The sequence below is a fragment of the Hirundo rustica genome, chromosome W, assembly GCF_015227805.2.
Source record: "Hirundo rustica isolate bHirRus1 chromosome W, bHirRus1.pri.v3, whole genome shotgun sequence".
Classification (NCBI taxonomy): domain Eukaryota; kingdom Metazoa; phylum Chordata; class Aves; order Passeriformes; family Hirundinidae; genus Hirundo; species Hirundo rustica.
The window spans coordinates 528585-553141 of NC_053487.1; the positions used below are offsets into that span (position 1 = coordinate 528585).

The 24557-nt window shown below is 40.4% G+C and overlaps 1 protein-coding gene across 1 annotated transcript in view; it reads left to right on the plus strand.

Annotated features, from left to right (window-relative positions):
- The window catches only part of LOC120764944 (ras GTPase-activating protein 1-like), a 133283-nt gene that overhangs the window by 3031 nt on the left and 105695 nt on the right, over positions 1 to 24557 (plus strand). The window contains exons 2-5 of the mRNA XM_040089119.2: positions 13857 to 14006; positions 17487 to 17622; positions 18477 to 18547; positions 23926 to 24043. Coding sequence (XP_039945053.1) covers positions 13857 to 14006; positions 17487 to 17622; positions 18477 to 18547; positions 23926 to 24043 — 475 coding nt within the window. The remainder of the gene's footprint in view (positions 1 to 13856; positions 14007 to 17486; positions 17623 to 18476; positions 18548 to 23925; positions 24044 to 24557) is intronic.

The following is a 24557-nucleotide window of genomic DNA, read 5'->3' on the forward strand; positions in this document are numbered from 1 at the left end:
TGCAAAGGCTTACATAATCATGGTTATTTAGCAGGGTGGCAAGAAGCAGGGTGTGGCTTCTTTGGATGAATGACACAGACCAGCTAATGCGCTCAGGGAATTCAGAATTCCCTGATTGGGCTAACCTCTTTGATTGTTGAATTGTGGAAGCACTATATGGACATGTTAACCAATCATCACACATCCTACCTCTGTTTCAGTTCTGTCCTTAGTGTGCAGAGGGCATGCAAATACTGTGCAAGGCAATGCACCACAATCCTGAATGAGACCAACTTAACGATTGTCTGTTCAATGTATACTTTTTCATTTGAGTATAGAAGTAGTATGTTTATGCTGTAGCTTAATGGTAGGTGGGAGGCACAGGATGCTAGGTAATAGAGTGGACAATTCCCTTTGTGTGTTGGGTGTTTTTCTCTGCATTATCTACCCCATCTGCAAAGCTTACTGCCAGAGGTTGATGGCAGTCTGAAATGGTGTTACAGAAATGCCTACAAAGTTAAGGAATGAATGATACTTAATTTAGTAGTAAACTGGTGATATGTAAAATAGTTTAGTTGTTTATGTATTTGAATAAAAATCTTAAAGTTGACAAGATATATCTTATTGTTGCATTAAGATGGCAAAAGCAGTTCCAGTATATTCCAACACAATTTATATTTTCATATGGTGTTTCTTTAAGTGGTGATTATCAAGTTGAAAATCCTTTGAAATCCTTTGATAACAAAAATCCTTTCTATAGTAGATGTATTGTTATAGTCACTCTTGGTATCTGTTGAAACAACATTAGTGAGAAAAAAAGAGAGAGATGGGTAGAGAAGTATTTAACAAATGTGGTTTGAGTAAAAGGAAAAAATGTTTTGTCTCAGTGTAGTGTGAAGTTATAGTTTCTTCAGCTGAATTTGTCAGAGGTAGCAAGTTCAGATTTCTGCAACATTAGTTTATTTCAGTAGCTAATAAAATGTTTTTCTGAAAGTGCATAGCTTTACAATAATTATTGAAGGTTATACTCCATACCAAAGAATAAATTTGTATTACATCAAAAACTGAGGGGAAATACTATTAGCATGTTTGGACTCTACAACTTCTCTAAGCAGCCTGCATCCAGTGCTCAGTCACCTTCACAGTAAAAAAGTGTTTCCTCATGTTCAGACAGAACCTCCTGTGCTTCAGATATAGCCTATTGCATCTTGTCCTGTCATTGGGCATGACTGACAATAGCCACTGTCGTCTTTGCACTCTCCCTTCAGGTATTTGTATATGTTGATGAGATCTCTGATCTCTTGGCTAGACAGCCTTTCCTCATAGGAGAAATGCTTCAGTCCCTTCATGGCCCTTTCCTGGAGATGGGACTCCAGATGTGGCCTCACCAGTGCTGAGTAGAGGGGAAGAATCACCTCCTCCAACCTGCTGGCAACATTCCTCCTAATGCAGCACAGGATACCATTTGCCTTCTTTGCATCAAGGGTACATTGCTGGTTCATATTCAACTTGGTGTCCACCAGGACTCCCCAGGTCCTTTTCTGCAAAGCTACTTTCCAACTGGTAAGCCTCCAGTATGTGTACTAGTGTTGTTGTTGAGATGGCCACATCATATAGAGTGACACAGTAAAACTTTTCAGAAGGCTTTCTTTATTATGGCCACATGCTGTCTTTTATACATTCCTTAACAACTTTATACTTCATTCATTGATTACAATAAATCAACACAGTGTTCATTGGTACAAAGCAATCTCCAGCACTGTTTGCAGCTAGCATTTACAAAACTTTTCTAAAAATACTTCTTCCGGCTGCAGGTTTCTTTTGTCTCATCCCTCTCCTCCTCCTCTCCTCCTCCTCTCCTCCTCCTCTCCTCCTCCTCTCCTCCTCCTCTCCTCCTCCTCTCCTCCTCCTCTCCTCCTCCTCTCCTCCTCCTCTCCTCCTCCTCTCCTCCTCCTCTCCTCCTCCTCTCCTCCTCCTCTCCTCCTCCTCTCCTCCTCCTCTCCTCCTCCTCCTTTTTCCATGTTAATGACTTTGGTAAAATTCCTTCCAGGGGTAAACACAAATCTTATCAGCTAACTCTTCTTGCACAGACTAGTTGTCAGCCCCTTCCACATACTAGTGCCTGGACTTATTCTTCCTCAGGTGCAGGATTTTGCACTTCCTGTCATTGAACTGCATGAGATTCCTGTCAGACCATTTCTCCAGCCTGTCAAGGTTCCTCTGGATGGCAGCATGACCCCTTGGTGTATAAGCTGCTCCTCCTGGTTCTGCAAACTTTCTATGAATATCCTCTGCCTCATTGTCCAGATCATTAATGAAGATCTTAAACAGGACTAGACCCAGTATTGACCCCTGGGGTACATACTGGCCTCCAACTAGATGTGCTGCTGACCACCACTCTCTTGGCCTTGATGTTCAGCCAATTTTCGGTCCACCTCACTGTTTGCTTATCCTGCCCATATATCAAAAGCTTCTCTAAAAGGATCATATAAGAGTGTCTTGGTTTGAAAAACAAGTGTCTGCCAAGGAAGGTGGGAGCCTCCCTTGGAATGGAGAATATGCCCCCCTTCCCTTTGAATTATTATAACTTTGAAATTAAGGGACTTTCAGGCAAAGATATGGGAAAAGGAATAACAGTTCTTTACTAGTATGTATATGTATAACTAGGCAAACAAACAACAATAATGGCAGCAACAGCAAACAAAACCAGAAACCCAGTAACAGCCTTCTCTCGGCTGTCGGGCACCTTCCCCTTTGGTGTAGTTATGGTCACAGCCGGCAGGGGCGCTGGTGGCTCCCCAGCTGGGCAGGGCAGGTGCGACGATCCCCCTGCGGCTGCAGGGGGCGCTGTGGCGGGAGTTCGGTCGTCTCTCTGCACGTGGACAATGGCGGGCACAGCCGGCAGAAGGGATGGAAAAGGGGCTTCCTTTACGAACTCCTAGTGGCAGCCAATCCCGCTGCCCCCTCTGAATAGCAAAAGGAGCTGTAGCAGGGACCTCGGAAGCAGCAAGCTGGAACAGCACGGGCAAGAAAAAAAAAAAAAAAAAAAAAATATCCCGGAGTGGTAGACGAGATGTATCAGAAACTCCGCAGCTGTAGCTGGAACCACGGGACCTCCCGGTAGGCAGGGGTTGCGGGGCTACAGTGTAGCAAAAATCCCGGAGACGTGGCAAAGAAAGGGCGGGGGCTGGGCAGTGGCAGTCCAGCTCTCGAACCGGCTGGGAGAGGCTCCCTTGGAGGGGGAAGGGGCTCGGGATCCTGGGTTTTCCCCTGAGGCACTCGAGCAGATGATGAAGGGTCTTTTGGTGCGGTAGGGTGTTAAGGTCCCAGTGGCCGCTCTTACGAGCAGAGCTCCACTCATGGTAGAAGAAAGGCAGCAGGAGACGGAACCTCGCAGTGGTGGCGAATTCTTCTCACAGCGACAACAACCTGTTTCCCCTCTGAAAGCCGAGAAAGCAAGAGAGAGCTAGGAGCTGCACCCATCCCCTTCCCCCAGCCCAAATCTCACAGTATCTCTGCCCTTCTCAGAGAAACCTCTCACCTATCACAGTAAAGCTAGCTGCACTCCTCTCCCTTCTCTGTGGTTACTTCTTTTGTTTCTCTTAAGTACCGATCGTTATTGTTTCTTAGCAACAAAATGGGAGAAAATTCCCTAAGAGAAAGAAAACAGAAAGGAAAAATCCTAACCTCCAAGAGAGATCATGTCAAAAGCTTTCCTAAAGTCCAGGTAGACAATATCCACTGCTCTCCCCTCATCTGCCAAGCCAGGCATTTCATCATAGAAGGTTATCAGTTTGGTCAAGCAAGACCTCTCCTTTGTGAAGCCATGTTGACTATTCCTTGTAACTTTTCTTGTCCTTCACTTGTGTGGAAGTGATTTTCAGGATCAGATGCTCCATCACCTTCCCCAGGGATCATGATGAGGCTGACTGGCTTGTAGTTCCCTGGGTCCCCTTCCTTTAAGATTTGGGCGACATTTGCTTTCTTCCTCTATTTGGGCACCTCTTCCAATTGCCCCGACCATTCAAATATTATGTAGAGTGGCCTCACAATGATAACAGCCAGCTCCCTCGGTGCTCATGGGCATATCTCATCAGGGCCTGTGATCTTACATATGCCCAGTTTGCTTAAGTATTTGAAGTATTCCCTGACCTGATCTTCCACCAAGAGTACATCTTTTCTGCTCCAGCCCTTCTTCTGGTCTCTGAGACTCAGGATTTCTGAAGGCCAGTGTTATGATCCGGTTATTAAAATTATTAGAAATGCCTCTGCCTGAGTTAAGGTGCAAACAAGACCATATGCCAAAGTCAATAGTATGGGTTTTATTTAATAGTAAATATGAGAGAGAAAGAGAGACAAAAGAAGAGAAAGAAATAGAAAATAGGTAGAGGGACAGAAAGAGAGTGACAGAGATAGAATAAGGAAAATATCACCATCCGTGTATCCCAACGATGTTCCATTGATCCTCTCCAGCTGGTCTTGGTGGTGAAGGACCACCAAAAAACATAGAACCTGATGGGTTGATATACATTCAGGTTAGGTAGGAAAACCCAGGCACCTCCCTGGGGGGGGGTTGCCATTGTCTCTTACAACAGACTCCGGATTTGTTGCATCAAGTGCAGTCCTGTGATGCAAGGCCTCAGGAATGACTGGGGGGGTGTCTTTGGTGGATTAAGACACCCTCTCAGTTAGTTCTCACGTGAATGTCCCATGGATGTAGCCTTCCTGGGGTTGGGGTTTCCATAGCCAGTTTACATAAGGGAGGATGGATGGGTTCACTGCCCCTGAGCAGAGGTTATGACACACCAAAATTTCCTCCCCCCACCTCGGTTCCGGGGGGAAATCTATGCAAACCTGCTCCCAGCAAATGGGTCTGTGGGCTACGGCCTCCCCCACCCCAAAACAAGCCAGAGTTGAGTATTAGCATGGCTGCTGGGTTTGGTTCTCATTCTTTTCCTTGTTTACTTCTCCCCAGGCCTGAGATGACTGAAGAATGGGTTTTTATTTGTGAAAAACAAGGTTCACATTCTTAGAGAAATTTATAAGTTTAATAAAAATAAAAAATAAACAGTTAGGAGAGACAGAAGCAAAATACAGTTTCTTGGCAAAGGATGCTTGGCACCTAGCCAGCCAGCATGCCTACTAACAAAAAGTTTGCTCTTTAAAAGTATCAGCCTGTTGCATATTTATAAATTCACATGCATGATTCAAACATTCCTTTTGAGTGTGAATTTCTTTGTTCAGTTTCAAGCCCTCCCTCCCAATCATTTTATTTGGTAGATCCATCTGTGGGTGGCTCCATTCCGTCTGATAGCACAGGTCCCATAAATTCTTCTCCTGTGGTTTTGGTCATATTCATTTGGATAACAGAAATTCAAATAGCTTTTTGGTCAGCAATCTTCATGCAGGAATGAAGGATGATTCCCCCTACCTTTTGGTTTGGCCAGTTTAGATGTTACGAAACAAAACCCCAGTCTTGTACTTTTTAACACTATGTTACAATCATAAAAAAAATATGCATTCATCACATTTCTAAACTCTGTTAATAAAAGAAAGTACAGTACAATCTTCCCACATTATACATACAGTATTCATTTTAATATTTGCAAAAAGCCAACTATATAATATGCATTTATAACACCTTTATCTAATTTCAGCAGTTTGACTTTCAGTCCAAAGTTCTAGTCAGGCATCTTTAGGGAGGGGTGGGCTTCAGTGGTTTCTTTATACAGTTTTGCTATAATGGGCAAAATTATTTTATAACAATGTTTAAGGCATGAATCATTTCAGTCCCTGACAGCTGGTCTTGCCAGTAAAGACTGAGGTGAAGAAGGTATTCAGTACCTCAGCCTTTTTCCATGTCCTCTATCACCAGGGCCCTTGCCCCATTCAGCAGTGGCCCCATGTTTTCCCTAGTCTTCCTTTTGTCACTTGTATATTTATAGAAGCCCTTCTTGTTGCCTTTTGTTGAGGTGATCCTTGAATATTAACCAGCTTTCTTGGGTTCCTCTTCTTTCCAGGGCATTATCCCATGGGACTCTTCCAAGCAGATCCCTGAAGAGGCCAGTACTGCTCTCCTGAAATTCAGTATTGTGATCTTGCTTTTTGCCCCCCTGAATTCTGCCATTTCATGGTCACTGTAGCCAAGGTTGCCTTTGGCTTTCACATTCCCAATGAGCCTCTCTGGGAACCTCCTTGATTGCTTATGTCCTGATGTGTTGTTCTTCCAGCAGACATTGGGGTGGTTAAACTCCCTTTGTGGATGTGAGTCTAATTCTATCTGAAGCTGTGATGTAACTTGTTTTTAGTGTACGAAATTCCTCTTATGTTTCGCAATTAAGGTAGTTAGCAGGTAACCTTTTTTCATCAGTTAATGAGTGTTTCTTACTAATGCCTGTTTCTGAATTGCAGAGGGACTATAAACACCTTATTTTGGGTAGTTTGCTGATTTGTCCAGATTTTATAATTTGTCTACTTGCAGAATAGAATTGTATATAAATCTGGTTTTATTTCGGTCTGAATAGATGATGTCAGAAATACTATTTTAAAACAATGGTTAGGAGCAGCAGACCAAAATTGTATTCTAATGTTATGTTGGAAGTGAAACAGTAAGTAAACTGAACATAAGTACATATATAAATGGAAGCTTCAACTTTGGAAAAACAAAAGTGGAACAACATTTGATGCTGGAAAAAAGTTAATAGAGGAATTTTCTGGGTTTTCATTGGGTGCTTTTTGTTGTTTTGTTTTCTTTTGGTCAGTACTTCTAATTAACATCAAAGGTTATTTTATTTAAATAGTAAGTAGAGACTCAATCTGTACTTTATCAAACTTTTATTTTGTTGTATATTTTCTGCCACAACTTCAATATAGGACTTATGCACTTTACCTACTAGCATACCTTACTGAGAAGCATGCTATCATGCTATATTTCTTCACCTTTTGTTTTCCTTTTTTATGGTGGAAGAACACTAATTCTGCTGTTAGATCTTTTCATCATGATTCCCCCATGGCTGCAGGGGGCGCTGTGTCGCGAGCTCAGCTGCCTCTCCACGTGGGTAATGGCAACTCAGCTGGCAGGAGAGAGAAAGAAGGGATTTTCCTTTGCAAACTCACGGGGGGCAGCCAGTCTCAGTGCCATTCAGGAAGCTGAATGGACCGCAGCAGGAAAACTTCAGAGCAGCAGGCTGGAACAGCAGAGGCAGGCACACATAGGGTGGCAAAAAAAGTGTAGCAAAGACTCCGGAGCCGTGCCGGAAGCCGCGAGCTGTCCGGGCGGGCACAGGGTGTCTGGTTAAAGTGTAGCAAAAAGCCCTGAAGCAGTGGCAGAAAACAGCGGGGCTGGGTGGCGGCAGATGGGCTGCTGCAGGCAGCTGCCGCAAGCAGCCAGGAGACACTCCCTACGCAGGGGGTCAGGGTCCTGGGTTTTCCCTTGAGGCACCCGAGTAGATGGTGAGGGTCCTTCCCAGCGGGGTTGGGTATTGAAAAGGTCCTAGTTCAACGGCCGCTCTTACGAGCAAAGGCTCACCCACCGTAGGAGAAGCAGTAAACGGCTGAACTCCCTGATGGCAGCGAATTCTGCCCCACAATAGCACCGGCCCGACTGTTCCCCTCCAGTCCTGAGAGCGAGAGAGAGCGAGGGATGAGCCTATCCCCTCATCCCCCAGCCAAAATCTCGCAGTATCTCTGCACTTCCCAAGAGAAAACCCCCCAGCTAAGAGACTGCAGCCAGCTGCACCCCTCTCCCCATCTTTGCCACATCCTTTGTCTCTCTTAAGTATTCTTGTCTCTTAGGCATCCTAACCTCCATCATCACTTAAAACTTTAGAACTTTATGTTGAAAATACAAAAGTCTTTCTAGTTAGGACTGGGCAAGAAAATAAGAGGTGACTGGAAATTATAGGGTTCTTGTCCTTGGCAATGATGAAAGTTTAAAATCTTGGTGAGTTACTCTTTGAAATGAATGCATTTGATAATAGTCATGGCCAGAGGGACAGCTTCTTTTTACGAATAGTGAGGTAAGACCATTTTGCATCTCTTTGGGGGAAAACCATATTTGATGTGAAGTTGAGAGATGTTAAGCATTGCTTCTGTGAAAAGTGCATATTATATGGCTCTATGCAAGATATTTACTATATGTATTATGTTGTATTGATTAGTAATGCTGTATTAATATTTTGATAGTATGGTAAATGTAGTTTTGTAGTTAAAATTAGTTTTTGTAGTTAAAATAGAAATTATGTATTTTTTTAAGAGAAGGGGATAGTTGCGGAGAGATGGCAGCCACAGGAAAACGTAAATCTTTCAGAGAAAAAGAATTTATTACTTCCTTATCAGAAGAGACCAACTTCTGCCTCTCTCAGCCCTGAAGATGCCATAGAGATTAAAGGGAAAAAAGTGACAGTGACCAGAGAGAATTCTTTGTTTGAATGGAATTTATGCATCATGTATGAAATGTATGAATATTCAACAGGTTATTGCTTTTAAGAGATAATCCTCTGTTAATGGGGGTCCTTTTTCAGAGCTTATTTGCCTGGAAAGGCACCCAGAAGTCTGTTATTTTGTTTTTATTTTCTCTTATTGTCCTAACCCTAATTGTTCAATTTTTTATTACTCTAATTCTATTTTTATAACCATTTTATTACTATTAAACTTTTAAAATTTTAAAGCAAGTGATTGGCGTTTTTCACAGCTTCTAACTGAATGCATTAAGCAATTGGCAGTTGGAACAGCATCAAATTTAAGTTATTGATCTTGACCTATAAAATTCTAAATAGTATAGAGCGATCTAAGGGTGTCCTGGTTCTGACTGGGCTTGAGTTAGCTTTCTTCATAGTAGCCCCTGTGGCATTTTGCTTTGGATTTGTGGCTAAAACAGTGTTGATAACACACTGGTATCTTGACTGTTGCTAAACAGTGTGTTCGCAGTGTTAAAACTTTCTCAGTTTCTCACTGTTCCCCTTGTCCTCCAGCAAGTAGCTTAGAGGTGGGCAAGAAGTTGAGAGGAGAGACAGCTAGGACAGCTGACTGAAATTAGCCAAAGGGATTCCATTCCATATCAGGTATCATTCTCAATAATAAAAAGAAGAGGGGTTGTGTGTCTTCCAAGGTAGCTGTTGCTCGGAGACTGGCTGGACATTGGTCTGCTTGTGGGAGGTAGTGAGTGATTGACTTTGCATTGCTTTGGGTTTTTTTTTTTCCTGTTTCCACCAGCCTCTTCTTCTTTTTCCTTCACTTATACTTTTTTTCAACACATGAATTTTCTTGCTTTTGTTCTTCCTATTCTCTACCCTGTTCTGTTGGAAGTTGGGGTGTTGCATTGCACCCTCACACCCGAGCAGGTGTTTTCCATATTAGGAAAAGAGTTTAAGTTACACCCCTGGAATTTTTAAGGAAGAAGAACCAGAATCTTCTATGCTCCTCACACCGTAATTGGCTCAGTGCCAGGACAAAGGCACCTGTTGGATCTTTGATATGTACCTCAAGACCTGTAGCTGTTTCTATTGGGCAGATTGCCAAAACCCCCCTCCTTGATCGTTGTATTGACCCGAAGAAAGACTCTAAAACTCAGAGACAAAGTGAGTTTCAAAGTAGGTATGTGATTTATTTAGCGCTGGATGCAATTCGGGATAGCTCCCAAAGGCATGCGCGGTTTCACAATACACCTATGTATATTCATTCCTTGGCTCCCCCCCCCTCTGCTTTGTATGCCAATCGTTTTATCAGTCCTTTGAGCCTGGCCTGTGCAGTTGTCTCTGGTGGTCATCTCGGGTGTCTCTGGAGTCCCAAAGGATGAAGTAAGGTTGTCTTCCTCTTGAGATGAACTTCTGACCCTGCTGCCTTGCGCATGCTCAGTGATCCTCTGATCATAGTCCAAGCTATGAAACCGGCCTTATCTGGTCCTGGGGCCTGAGGAGCCTTGTTATCTCAGTGTCTCTGGTAATCTTGTATTCTTGTCTCATGTTTTGGTAAACATCCTTCCCCTTGTCAGACATCCTTGCATTCCTCTTTATTGTTCTTGCACATAGTCCTGTCTCTTCCCTCCTTAGGCAACTAATACAGTACAAAGAGCAGCAAGTATTAAGCAATACACATAATCTGAATACCTATTCTTAATAAATATCTTCTAATTTCTATAATTAATATCCTCTAATTTCCAATCTCATGTTTCAGTATACTTAAGAAAGAGCTCAAAGTCTCTCAGTGCTTTTTGGGGTGTCTTAGCAGGTACAAGGGCCTTCCCTGCACTGTGCATGGCTTTCATCTTTTGTTCTGTATAGTTTGTTATTTACTCCTTTATTAAACCCTTTTGCTTTTTCAAAACACACCCGATCAGCCATCTCACTAAGTATTCTTAAGCCATTTCTAGGAAGTTGCTGGTCAACCCTCAGAGCTTAATACACCTTCATGGGGCTCATAACACTCTGGCCTCACGCAGAATTGTATCATTGGGGAAGTGAGCAAGCAGCTGTATGTGTGGTTAGATGCTGGCTGGGGTCAACCCACCAGAGACACAATCTTTCTAACCTTGCCTCAAGTGCAATACAGTGTACAGACAAAACAATTATTTCACTGATTTAACTTGTTTTAATCAGGATGGGGAGATGCAAAGGAGAGCACTATACTAACAAGACTGCAGCTTTGCCAATGAAAACAGTGTTGGCACTGGTACTACTTTTGTTATATGTAATCTGTATAATTTATTTATTTGACTTTCATTCTGATGGTGAGACATTAAATTTGAAGAATTAGGGATTTTAGCAAAGTTAAAATAATAAGTTGCTGAATTAGCTGAAGTAGATAGGTAAGCTTTGCTTGCAGTTAACAGAAGCCAGATCTTAGATAAGATATCCCAGATTTAGTAACTCATTTCTTGTCAGCTTTATGTTTATGTAGCTGTCCTTGTAATGAAAAACAAAATGTGGTAAATAGGACATAAGATAGCTGCAGACTTCCTGCTTAAAGGACCGATTGAACACAGGAAACTATAAGTTCTACCAAGGATTCATTTGTCACAAATGCATTGAAAAGGTAGAAAGGTCAGGACGAGGAAGACTCATCTTACTTCCTCATTTTGGGTGACCCCTCCCCAGAATAGACCCCCCCCCCCCCGACCCATTTTAGGAAACAAACTACGCATGCTTAATAGCCTTTTGTTCCAATTAGCATACGAAACTGGGAATGGGAGGTGACAGGGGTATGAATATGTATTTTTATTTGGGTATTCAACACTTTTGTAAATAAAAGGCTTTGTAATTACCCGTGAATTTTGCAGTGCGAATTAGGGAAATATCCCCCCCCCCCCCCCCCCCCGTGCTGCCCGGCCGTAATAAGCATACACTTTCTAACTTGAAACTGTTAGAGAGTTTTTGTCTGTCACAGTTGGGTATCAATACTAGATCAATACCCATATTTCTTTAATAAGTCAATGGAAGTGAAAGTTGGCTTTGAAAATCCCTATTTTATAGAAAAAATGGGTTTTTTGCAAGATTTTTATTACCAGCTGTCTTGGGTTAGCACAGTTTAGTTTTTAGTGGGGGAGAAAATATGTTTTTCCCTGCCAGGACCTTAGAATTGCTTTGGGGCAGAGGCGGGGACAGGAACCTATCAGAATGCTAGTTGAGATATTAGCATCTGTTTTAGCCACTGAGAATGTCGAATGCGACTTTGGGAAGTACCAATATAAAACCCTCATCCCCGGCAGGTCAGCCTCTTCCGTCTAGGATAGTCACCAGGTAACATCGTGGGCAGCAGAGGAGGGCCCGGCTCAGGCCCCGCTGCCCTTGGGCAGTCGGCCGGGCCCGGCCAGGCCTCCGGGAGCCTCTGCCCGCAAGGGGAGCCGGCTGAGCCGGGGGGGAAGCATCCAAACATCCACCGACCTCCCCCATCCCCCCATCGGCAGGGCTTTGCATCTCTACAGCTCTGCATCCGGAGGCAAGCACATGGCCACTGCTGGCCTGGGCAGATTTAACCCTTTCCTGGCACCATGAAGCTTCCAAGGTCTAAACCTTTCCTGAGAAAGAGAAGAAAGAGACAGAGTGGACGTAGAAAAGACACCAACCGCATAAAGTCAGTGGATCAAGAGTGAAAGAACTGATAATATTACTGGACAAAGGAATTGAGGAAGTGGACATTTATAACCAGACTTCTCTAGGGTAAACTATGGAGAAATGAACTGTTTCTTGTAATGTTTTTTGGGGGAATGCTGGTTCTAATCAAAATTGGGGACTGATATGATTGAGATTTAAGTGAGAACCTTAAAGCCCCCGCTCCTGAGTTAAATGGAAGTCTCAGCCTATGAGATGAAGATGATTTTAGAGAGCAAGTGATTTGAAGCCCTCGGCTCCTGGGGTAAAAGGAGGTCTTTATTTCTTTTGAGATAGAGATGATTTTAAAGATAGAAAAAGAAAATCCTTGTTTTGTACTAGAAGAAATATTCTTAAACAGTACCCCAAATAAACTGAGGCCCATAAGTAGCCAGGGGAAAGGCTGCTAATGGGTGGAACAGCACAATCTGCAAAAACTCCAGGCAGTTGCAGATTTGTGAAATTGGGAGCCACCAGACTGTTTTTGTCTTGTGGCAAATGTCTCCATGATACTTTAGAGAGACTCCTCTCTCAAAGTGATAAAAGATTATGTTTAAATGGTAAAACTGACTGAAAATCACAGGTTGTGTCTCTCTATGTTGTTTTGTAAGAAATTTAACACTTTGCAGGGGGAAAGAAGAGTGTTTTGGAGTTTCATTCTGTTTTGTTTTAGTTTTTCCTAACTTTCTTTTCTATTCTTTTAGCGTGTGTTAATAAAACTGTTTGTTTATTTTTAAGTTTAAGCCTGCTTTACTTTTCTCTTAATCTTTCTCCCACAAAAAGAGGATAAACACTAAAACCACTGGACTAAATTTAGCAACCAAAATTTAGCGAATATAAAACCACTACACCAGCTAAGCTGTTTTGGTGGGTATTTTTACTCTAAACTGCAATTTTTCATTTTTTTTTCTTGTGTATTTTAAGCCAGAAGATTACTTTCATATCACTTCTAAAATGCTTTTCTTGCAACTCTTGCAAGACTTGCAAGTTGGTAGAATCCATAAGTGAATGGTCTGAAACAGCTGATAATTTAAATATAATAAAACATTATCTGTATAAAAGTTTTATTTTTTAAACGGTTTTGATAGCAACACTTGGCTTTGATTCGATTGCTCCCTCCACTGCTGCTTCCTCCCATTTGATTGCTTGGAGTAGAAAGAGGTCAAAATTGAGGAAAGGGTAAGGAATATTTTAGAGAGTTTTGCCTTTGACTTAAACTGTTCTTTTGTCATATGAAGTCTGTGAGTTGCCGTGCATTTGTATTTGCTTTTAATAGGCTGCATGTTGTGTTTGGGGAAGACATTTTGGCTGAAATATACTGTGGTGTGAATGCTGTCATTTTTATTAGGTGCAGCTTTTGATATTGTGATCTGTGTTTGTTGTTTGAGAAACAGGTTGTATTGTAGCCTGAATAGAAGCCTGAGTAAACTTAAAATACAGCAGATCAGTTACCTCTGGTACTAATTTACTGAAAATGAACAAATTGGAGAATAAAAAAAGATGGTTATAGAGAGCCTTTGTCCCCTTTGGATAGTTCAGAGTGCTTTCCTCCAGTGTGAGTTATTTGGGGAAATGGGTTATTTGGACCTGTGAAGCTTTCCAAATTCTATGTGTTGGAAATAAGTAATTTTAGAGAGGTTGTACATGTAAAAATATGATAACTTTATTTGAAATAAAGGTTTGGAATTTTATCAGTTTCAACTGGGATTTTCATTAGTTTCATAGCTCTGTTCTGTGAGAATAAACAAAAGCCTTAACTTTTAAGGACACCCATTGTTACATGTTTTTTAGGTGGTATCATGGAAAACTCGACAGAACAATTGCAGAAGAACGTCTTTGGCAAGCGGAAAAACCTGGAAGTTACCTTATTCGAGAGAGTGATCGGAGACCGGGTTCATTTGTGCTTTCATTCCTTAGTAAAACAAGTGTCAATCATTTTAGGTGAGAAGTAAATGTTTTAAAACACTGTAACTTATTTATTTGTGGGTTTAGAACTTAGTATGGTATAGAAAACAATTGTATTATAAATTGAATAGTTTTTACTTTTTTTTTTATCCATGTATGGTATAGCTCTTTGCTAGGGTTTAATTGTTTTAAACCATGCTACAAAAATTCCTTTACAGGCTGAAGAATGAAAATGTGAGGAAACCAACATTATCAGGATAGAAAAGCTTGTCTGAAGCTGTTGTGACTAAATTTACAGTAACATGCAGGCTTAGTAGTAATCAGATTGTTTTAAGTCTATTCCTCAGATATTGCAGCTTAAAGAACATATTTGAATGTCAAAGTCATAGCAAATCTATGTTAATAAGATGGCTATAACAAGGAGAAACAAAGATGTAATGTGTTTAACAATATGAGGATTTGCTAGAATCAGCTTTCCGTCTATGTTAGAATTAGTTGTTCTAAATACAAGTATCCAGTTATCTGAAATTGTAACTGTGGTTATTTTACCATTAGCAAGTTATAGACATTAATCTCATTTAGTGTAAATCAGGTGTTCTGGGAAGCACTTGAATGTTAGCATGTAGTGTGCTGCAGTGTAATGTTCATCTTCACAAAATAGGATATCAAGTGCATCTTTAGCACTAGAAAAAAACCTTTGTCAGCTATCTAGATAACAAGAAATAAACAGAAAGCAAATTTTCTTGCAAAGCAAACAAATAGCATGCACATGTTTGCATCATGTCTGAGCTAACAGTTCATGCTTCTCAGCTATACTGATTCTTGTTAGGGAACTGATTACTATGTAGCAGTAGTAGAAAATGAAGTTATGTTAATACTTGTTTTTTAAGTTTTCAAGAGTCTCATTTTTAATAACTTCTGCTTATTCTAGCCAATATAAGGTGTTGAATGTTGGTTTATGTTCATAAAATTCTTTTTGGCATCTCAGAAAATGGGAAACCATTAAATGCTACTTTCTAAGAAAGGAATCCTTATAATATCTTCAAATCTTAAAGAATATTTTCTTCTTGGATCCATTAAGTATGTGAACTATCTGAAGGAAACTAATTTGTCTGCTGATACTGGTCTTCATAGAGCAGACGTGCTTTTGATTTCACTTGCTGACTGCAGTGTATATGTTTTTGTTATTAGAAGGGCAGATGCCACACTCAAACATTTTTCCAGCCTCAAGATTGATAGTCTTGGAGTTAATTCAGCCAAATATAGGGATGTGCCCCCTGGGTCCCATAGACTGGAAGTGTCACTTCCACCACAGCTTGTTCTCTGCCAAAAATGGGTGAAATTTTCATTGCTTGACAATGTCACTGATATTTGTTTCCTAAAAGTAACATTTTTTGGATTAAACTTTCCTTATATATTTCTGTTTGACTGAAATACCAATATTGTAGGTGAAAGTTCTCCAAATCCCCCTCCTCCCAAGTTGGATATGGGCATATGCTCATGCAGCATATGATTGACAGATAGTGTATGAGTCCATCAAAACAAAATACTTTTTGGCTGTAGTAGTATATTTTTTTGGTGAGTTGCTGAGTGATATAAAATATTGGGGAGGAAAATCTTTATATTTTCATCTTGCCCTTCAGAATTTTCTGTGATTGAATGGAGGTTAGCAAATGTGATGTCTATCTACAAGAATGGCCAGAAAGAGGATTTGGAGAACTACAGTCCTGCCAGTCTGACCTTGGTGCCAGGGAAGATTATGGAGCAGATCATCTTGAGTGCCATCACACGGCACATGCAGAAAAAAACAGGTGATCAGGCCCAGCCAGGATGGATTTATAAAAGGCAGGTCCTGCTTGGATAAACTGATCTCCTTGTATGACAAGGGGTGACCTACTTAGTGGATGTGGGAAAGGCTGTGCATGTTGTCTACCTAGACTTCAAATCCAGTAAAGCCTTTGGCAGAGTTTTCCACAGCATTCTCCTGGAGAAACTGGCTGCTCATGGCTTGGACAGATGCACTGTTTGTTGGGTAAAAAACTGGCTGGATGGCTGGGAGCAGAGAGAGGTGGTGAATGGAGTTAAATCCAATTGGTGGCCATTCATCAGTGGTGTTCCCCAGGGCTCAGTACTGGAGCAAGTCCTGTTTAATATCTTTATTGATGATCTGGAGGAGCAGATTGAGTGCACCATCAGTAAGTTCACATGACACCAAGTTGGGTGAGAGTGTTGATGGGCTGGAAGGCTCTGCAGAGTGATCTGGACCGGCTGGATCAATGGGCTGAGGCCAGTTGTAGGAAGTTCAACAAGGCCAAGTGCCAGATTCTGCACTTGGGTTATGACAAACCCATGCAACACTGCAGGCTGGGGGAAGAGGGGCGAGAAAGCTGCCCAGTGGAAAAGGGCCTGAAGGTGCTGGTCAACAGCCAGCTGAACATGAGCCAGTGTGTGCTCAGGTGGGCAAGAAGGCCAATGACATCCTGGCCTATATCAGGAATAGTGTGACCAGCAGGACTAGGGAAGTGATTGTCCCTTTTTACTAAGCACTGGTGAGGTTGCACCTTGAATTCTGTGTCCAGTTCAGGGCCCCTCACTGCAAGAAAGACATTGAGGTGCTGGAGTGTGTCCAAAGAAGGGCAATGAAGCTGGGGAAAGATCTGGAACACAAATCTTATAGGGAGCAGCTGAGGGAGCTGGGGTTGTTTAGCCTGGAGCAAAGGAGGCTCAGGGAAGACATTGCTCTCTAGAATTACCTGAAAGAAGGTTGTAGCCAGGTGGGTGTTGGTCTGTTTTTCCCAAGTAGCAAGTAATAGGATGAGGGGAAGAGGCCTCAAGTTGCATCAGGGGAGGTTTAGATTGGATATAAGGAAATATTTCTTCACTGAAAGGGAAGCATTGGAGCAGGCTGCCTATGGCATTGGTGGAGTCAACATCCCTGGAGTTATTTAAAAGATGTGTAGATGTTGTGCTTAAGGGCATGGTTTAGTGGTGGATTTGGCAGTGCTGGGTTAATGTTTAAGTCCCATTATCTTAAAAAACCCATGATATTTAAGTTTTTTTTCCAACCTGATTCTATGATCCTAAAAATTATTATTTTGACACTGCAACAAAGGGTTCTGGTGGAAGTATGACATTTTTCCCATTTACTACATAACTTATTGGAAACTGTTTTCAGCATTCTGTAAGCTTCATAAAACTGATAATTTTAGAATTTTTACCAAAAAATGATAGTTTTTAAGTAGATCAAATGTCTTGTTCATTTTTTTCTTTTGTGTAACTAAAGGAATAGTTGAATCCCTCTGTCAGTATTTTCACCCTTCTCAAAGTTGCTTTCCCAGGTAGCTCTTAACATTTTTAGAGTGAGTTTGTAATATTGTATTTTGAACATAGACAGCCTGCTTTAGCAACTCAATGTCATTGTAATTTCCTTAAAAAAAAAAAAAATCCCAAACCCAAACCATCCCAACAGTTTGTAGCAAAAGTTCTTCTGTCACGCTTCCTTTTCTTTATTAACAGGATTATTGCCATGTGTGGAGATTATTACATTGGTGGACGTCGCTTTGCTTCACTCTCAGACCTAATTGGCTATTACAGTCATGTGTCTTGTTTACTGAAGGGGGAAAATCTATTCTTTCCAGTAGCACCTCCAGAGGCAAGTAGTAAAATTTTAAAATGTCATTTACTTAAATATTAATATCATTAATCTTGCATTTGATATTCATAGTTTTCTATCAAAAAAGCCTTGTAGATGGCTCCCCCTAGTTCTAGACCTATCTCAGCATATGGTGAAGTATAATGAATATATAAAGAAGGTTTTACTGATACAAACTAATGATAAAAAAAAAGTTTTTTAATAAAAATCTAATGAGAAAGCTAGATGTCAGGTATTGCAGCTATCTCCAAATGTAATAATAATATCGTACGTAAACTGAAATAAGAAAATGTGTGGGTTTTGGCTATTAAAGATTACCATTATAAGGTAGAGTTTTACACACTTAATATATCAAAATAATATTACTGTTTTGTAGCAAAGATTTTGAAATACACATCCTTGAAATAACCAAAGCTCCTGAAAGCTGTTTCTTTCAAGTGACTATCCTTAAGACAATATCAGTAATTATCAGCATGAGTAATGCCCCCTTCCCCCCCCGAATAAAGATGTTTCTGAATGTTAAATTGTCACAAATTTCCACTAAGAGGAAGTAAGTTGTAAAGTGCTCTTTCATGTGAATTACATTGTTGGTAACTTGAGTTTTGGAGATAACATGACTGATAATGTTACAGGGCTAGAAGCAAAATGAAGACATGAACACTTGTAGATAACTTTAGGAATAGAGCATTTCCAGCTCTTACTATTTTTGACCCTTTAAAAACTTAAAACTAGAAAAGGGATACAAATTACTATTACCAGTCTTTTGCCTCAGGATAGCATAATGTTGGGGAGAGGAAGCTACACTAGAATGAAAGGGAAAATTAATATCTTTGAACTCTTCTCTAAAATTGTAGCCTGTGGAAGACAGAAGGAGAGTTCGAGCAATTCTACCTTACACCAAAGTGCCAGAAACTGATGAAATAAGGTATGTTTTAATGAAAGGTAGAAACACGTGAAATTCTTGGAGTATTTATAAAATCTAATGATTTATGTATATGTTCACTATGCAAATACTTTCCAATTGCATCTTAGACTTAATGCTCTGGGAGGTTAAAGGTATGATGCCTTTTTTTTTTTTTTTCCTTCCACTATATATAATATGTGGAAAAGATGCAAAACCAACAGTCCTGTATCGAATGGAAGAACATATATTAATTGCTTGGAATTAATACTGCTTTCCTGAGATACCAGTTTTCTTCCAGATGAAAAAAAAAAAGCCAGATTTGAAAGATGTTTGTAGTAATTTCTGATGAGACCGTCTTGGTTTCACAAGTTGATAGAACATGGTGGTGTAATTAGCAATAAGGTTCTTGATAGGACTATTAACCTAAGATTATAGAGAAAAATATATGACAGCTTTATATCCTCATCAGGGTGAAAAATTATCCAGTCCATTCTGATCTCTATAAAAAACACTGAGGATACTCATCTTTGAGAAGACCTTCTTCTAAGCATACAATAAGGTAGTAAGACAAGAGGGAACTCCCTAATTTTGTATTGAAAGTAGGGCTTCTTTCTATTCTTATGCATAATAGGGTCCATCAAGTCCAGTAAATGCCTAATTGCACCTACCAACTTAGGAAAAAGTATTTCATTACTCTGCTATGGTAACAAGAATTACAGGAAATTGTAAAGTTCTATGTGTCTGGCTAGGTTTCTGAGATCTGCATGGTAAAATAGTCTGTTCATAGCAAAACTGGTACAAAGTACACCATTTTAGGTCAAATTAACATATTATATTCTTGTAATATACTCTTGAAGATGTTATGTATTTCAGGGAATCTTGACTTAATTTTAATGTCATAATTAATATTTAGAAAGCTTGAAGCATTTCAAACAATAACAACTGATATAGGATGAGTGCTGTCTATTGTACATTGTTAAGATTTAGGTTCATTAGTAGCTGAATTCATTCTAAGTATTTTCATTAGGCTTTTTTTATTCTTGCTTTTTACTTTGTGCTCAATGCATTTTTTGCTATTCTCTGTCACAGATGAATTATTAAAAGAAGTCATCATTGTAGGGTTAACTAAAAGGGTTTTATTAATGATTAAACAATTATTAAATGGTAATTAATACTGTTCACCCAGTGAGTGCATCTATCACACCCTCTCAAGAGATGTTCAGTAGAAAATTGCTATCTAATTTTGGTAGCTGATGAACTTCAGTACTGTGTAGCTATTTCCTGTATCCCTGATGCATCATTTGACTTGATTGAGAAGTCCCCCTGTGCTCCAGTGACAGGTTTTCACTGGAATTGAGAGGACATGGACCATGCTATGCAAGCAAAGCCAGTTTATTACACTAAACACAATATTTATAGGTCTCTTAAGTTTCATACAAAATTTTCCACTTGGACCCCTTTGCCCCTGTTCCCTTAGTAATAGTCTTTTCGGTTATCAAGTCCTTGTTACATTCTTGCATTCTTGGCACATTTATTGCGCCAGTAATGTCCTTGTTACATCTTCTCTCATCAGAGCGGTCAAAGTGACCAGACATGATGTCTTCACTTTTGCTCTTGCCTTGAGTTCATCTCTCCCATGGCTTCCCCACTGTACCAGGGCCAGGAGGTTGGTGGCACTACCCAGCTCAGCTTCTGTAGCTGTTTGATCTTCCACAGTTTTCATATGACCTGATGTTATAGTTTAACCCTAGCCAGCAACTAAGTACCAACAGACACTGGGGCAGTAATTTTCCTGGATGGATGCCTTTTCTCTGCTGTTTTTTCTTGCACTTCTTGTACTTGAGCTTCTAGTCTCCGGGTAGGTTCACCGTCCCACTTCCTTATGTCCTCCTCCTGGTCATGGCAGATAGAACCACAGGGTGGCATGTGGTGTGTGTCATTGATAAACTTCTCCCTGAACACAAAAAGGTTGACTCTTAATAGCCAAGATGTTGCTCACTATGGGTGAGGAAGACTTATCCTTCTTTAATTGCTGGGATGGTTGTTGGAACAGTTTCTCCACAGCCGAGACCCAGGGAGGAAGTAAGATTCTCTTTGAAATCTCAAGTTGGCTAGCCAATCCAACCACAGTTGGTGCTTTTGTGTCTCTCCAGCTCATTACTGCCAGGTTGTTGGTGTACAGTGTTGGTGCACTTCATACAAACTTTCACCACGGGCCATGTGTATGGGATTTCACACAGCTCGTTGGATGCCTGGTTGTCATATACCTCCACCACAGTTAATTCCCTCAGATACTGGATACCTCCCCCAGTGGTGGTCACCTTGCTTTGGGAATTTGTAGGACCTTCCTTAATGGGATATCTGTCCACACTCGATGGAATCTGCCTCCAAAGACTGAAGATTCCTGCCCCTTTTACAATCCTTTTGTCAGTGACCTTATTCCTAACAAGGGATCCCAGCTGCTAGGTTCCCTTACCCTCTAATTCCTGATGTTTGGCTCCAACATCCCAGCATCAGAATAGCTAGCTGACAATTTGTTCTTCTGGATGATGGCTTCACATATCTTGCTGCTTGCTTAGGGATAGGGATTGTATCATTTCTGTTTCATTTATGATTTCCTTCTTTCGTCTCCTGTTCTTGTAACTGGTCTGCTGCTCCTTCTTAGGAGAAGCTTCTTCATCCCTTACTGAATGAGTTGACTTCCACTTTCATTGTTTCTTTGAAATTATAGAGGTGACTGATATATGTGAAGGCTGGGTCTCTGATTTAATCAGTGTCTATTGGTATGTCTTCAGATCCAGAAGACCTTCTCCTTCAGGGTGCTGAACAGTTCTAAAGAGTGTTAGTTGGTGCAGGCCAGGCCCCAGTAGAGTGTGATAAGTTGTGCCTCTTTGGAATATCTTTTTTCAAACATTCTATCACTTCATCAGGATCTGGGAGTGAAGTCTTAGAGCACTGGAGGTGACAACCATTCTAGATACCTGCCCATATTCCCATATTTTCCTACATGCCTTGTGTCCTGGGTAACCCAAAATGTTATTGCTTTCTATATCTATCTGTGCCTCAAAAATGTTACTGTCTCTTTAAGGCCTGGCAGCTCAGCCAGAAACAGACTTGTGAGGGGGGGGGGGGGGTGTCCAGGGCAATTTTACAAAGTCAAAGTTGCTCAAGCAGAGCTCCTTCTTGCCTTTTGGCTCTACTCGAAACAGTAGCAACCTGAAAAGCTGCATTTCACAATCAAAAACTGTTTCAGAGTGAAATTTGCAACACCTACTGGCAGTGCAAAGCTGGAACCGGGCTGGGGTTGAGCCACCACTCATCCATGGTCAAGAGTCCATTTTCTTCTCCTCCTCCCCATCGGAACTGGGACCCAAAACAGCAGCACCAACCTTGGCACAGTCCAGTGGGTGGCAGGAGGTGGCAGCAAGCAGCAGCACTGACCTCACATATGCTAGCAATTCCCATCTGCCACTAGAGCTGCTTTGTAAGCTCCTACCTTCCCATTTTTTTGTTCCGGGGGAAGGTTGAGCCAAGCAGGGTTTGTCTGCCATCTTTTCCCTTTGCCTCCCCACACATGGTTGCTTGCGGAGGGTGCCATCTTGGGGAAGGGGTTACTCTGCCATTTTGAGTTTCTCTTTGTTCCTGGGGTATCTGCAAGATTTCAGAAACTTTGTAACTAGTGCCTATTACTGTTATTTTTTTGCCTGTTGCTATTTTGGGTTTTTTTTTAGTAAATTGTTATTTTTTCACTTATATCTACTTGTATTCATTTCTCCTTATTGGTGGAAAGGGATTGGTTAAAACTATAAGGGGATGTAACTCATTTTAGAGTGTCCATCTCTTAAATTGTCTTAAACCAAGACACCTTGCCACCCATAACCACACTGCCACGGTGTCTGGGTGATATTCCTAAATTGCTTCTTAACCTTGGAAAAAGCCAAAACAATATTCTAAGAAATACCAAAAGGAGTATTTTCATTACCCAAGAATGTTTAAGATACTGGAGAGTTGTTATAACGAGGGAGAAAGCATCACATAAGAAGGTGGTGAAGGTGCCATTCTCTATTTTTTCCATGAAAATCCTCTTGGAGGAAGTGTAATTGTTATTTGTCTCCATGAGACAGTTCCCAAAGTAAAGTAATGGAGTCAGTACAGAGCCCAAATAGTAGATTAAGCTCAAAGCTAGTGTTTTAGCAATAAATATCCCAGGCAAAACACCATTAAGTGCTACAGAGCACAGAAAACTGCAAAAGCCAAAACCAGTCTTTTAACATGTACAGTAAAAAAGGGAGCATGGCACAGATCAGGTAAACTAATGTTTAAAACAGATCAATATTGGGCCCAGCAACTGTTAACAGATATAAGCTCCTTCTAATACCTTCTGGTAAAATCTGTTACTATCTCAAACCCTTTGAGGACCCTGTTGGGTACCATAAAGGACTGTTGTGGTTTAATTCCAGATGGCAGCTAAGCATCCGAAAGCCTCTTGCTCCCTCCCTCCTGGTGGGATGGGGGAAGAATTGGAAGGGTAAAAATGAGACATCTGTGGGTTGAGATAAAGACAGTTTTAATCATTAAAAATAAATTTTAAAAAAATGTTGTAAGGGAAAAAAACCCACCCACCAACTGACAAAGGGAGAGGGGAATAAAACCCAAGAAAAACAAGTTATGCAAATGAAAACAGTTGCATACCACCAACAGACTGATGCCCAGCCAGTCCCCAAGCACAGTCTGCCCCCCCCCCCCATAGGAGCTACTATGAAGAAATTTAACTCTATTCTAGTGAAAACCAGTATACCTGAGATTGGGATTACACTTAAGGAATAACTTATACTAACCCTCCAGTAATGAAACTCCTTTGAATGTTTTAATGCTTTGTATTTATACTCTTATTTGTAGTTATTTGCATGTCTTCTCAAGGAACTGTTCTGTATCTTCTTTTTAGCACTTATCTTCATATCCAAATACTTAAATAGTAGATATTCCATAGGCTTTATTATACAAAATTAGGTTTTGATAGAAATATTATTTTTTTAGACTATTAAGGAAATCGTTGATTGTTTTTACCCGTGTTTAATATTTGGACCCTCTTGATAAAAGAATGTTACTATCTTCTAATGTTGTTGTGGTGTTTTCTGTTTTATGCATCCTTAGTGTACTTTAAAGTATCTATTAGATTCTAAATGTAAAATAAAGAAAGATAAACATTCATGTGATATTCATATCTACTTAAACTGTGTGAAAAATGCACATGATGTGCTTGGGATACCAATAAATATATCTTTCATGGTCAGATCTTCTCAAATGTTTTTCTGAAACTATGCTCAAGAATTCACTGTGTTCATTAAACTTTATATTATGATTGTACTTCTAACATATATTACTGTAACTCTCTTCAGTTTCCTTAAAGGAGATATGTTTATTGTGCATAATGAATTGGAAGATGGCTGGATGTGGGTTACAAACCTACGGACAGATGAACAAGGTCTTATAGTAGAAGACCTGGTAGAAGAAGTAGTAAGTAATTTTATATTCAAATCTGTTGCAGAACTGAGATTTGATTTTTATTTTTTGTTAGTTGTGTGTAGAAGTTAACATTGAAATTAAACCAGTGTCATTTAGCTGACCGACTTTATGTACTTTTCTAAACCTTCTTGCAGTATTTGAATCTGCCAGTTTTTAAGTAGTTTAACAAACCATTAAGTCTAATTTAATATCCAAAGTACCTCTTCTTGTTATCCAAAATGCTCATGTGCAAATGAATGATACTGTGAACTTATTAAGCAGTTTCCTAAACTCACCAGTTCTGATAAATAACTTGCTAGTCATTCAGTTACATTCTTTTTGTTTGTTTGTTTGCTATGAAATATTCATAAATGTATAGACTCAAATTTTGTCGTATGTCTTTGTTTTTGTTGTTTTTAAGGGCCAAGTGTGGATATCAAAATATTGATGAGTTTATACCTAGAAGGGCTTATGCTAAGTCAGGAAGCTAATCTGGTGACAACGATAATTGATTTACTGCAGGATA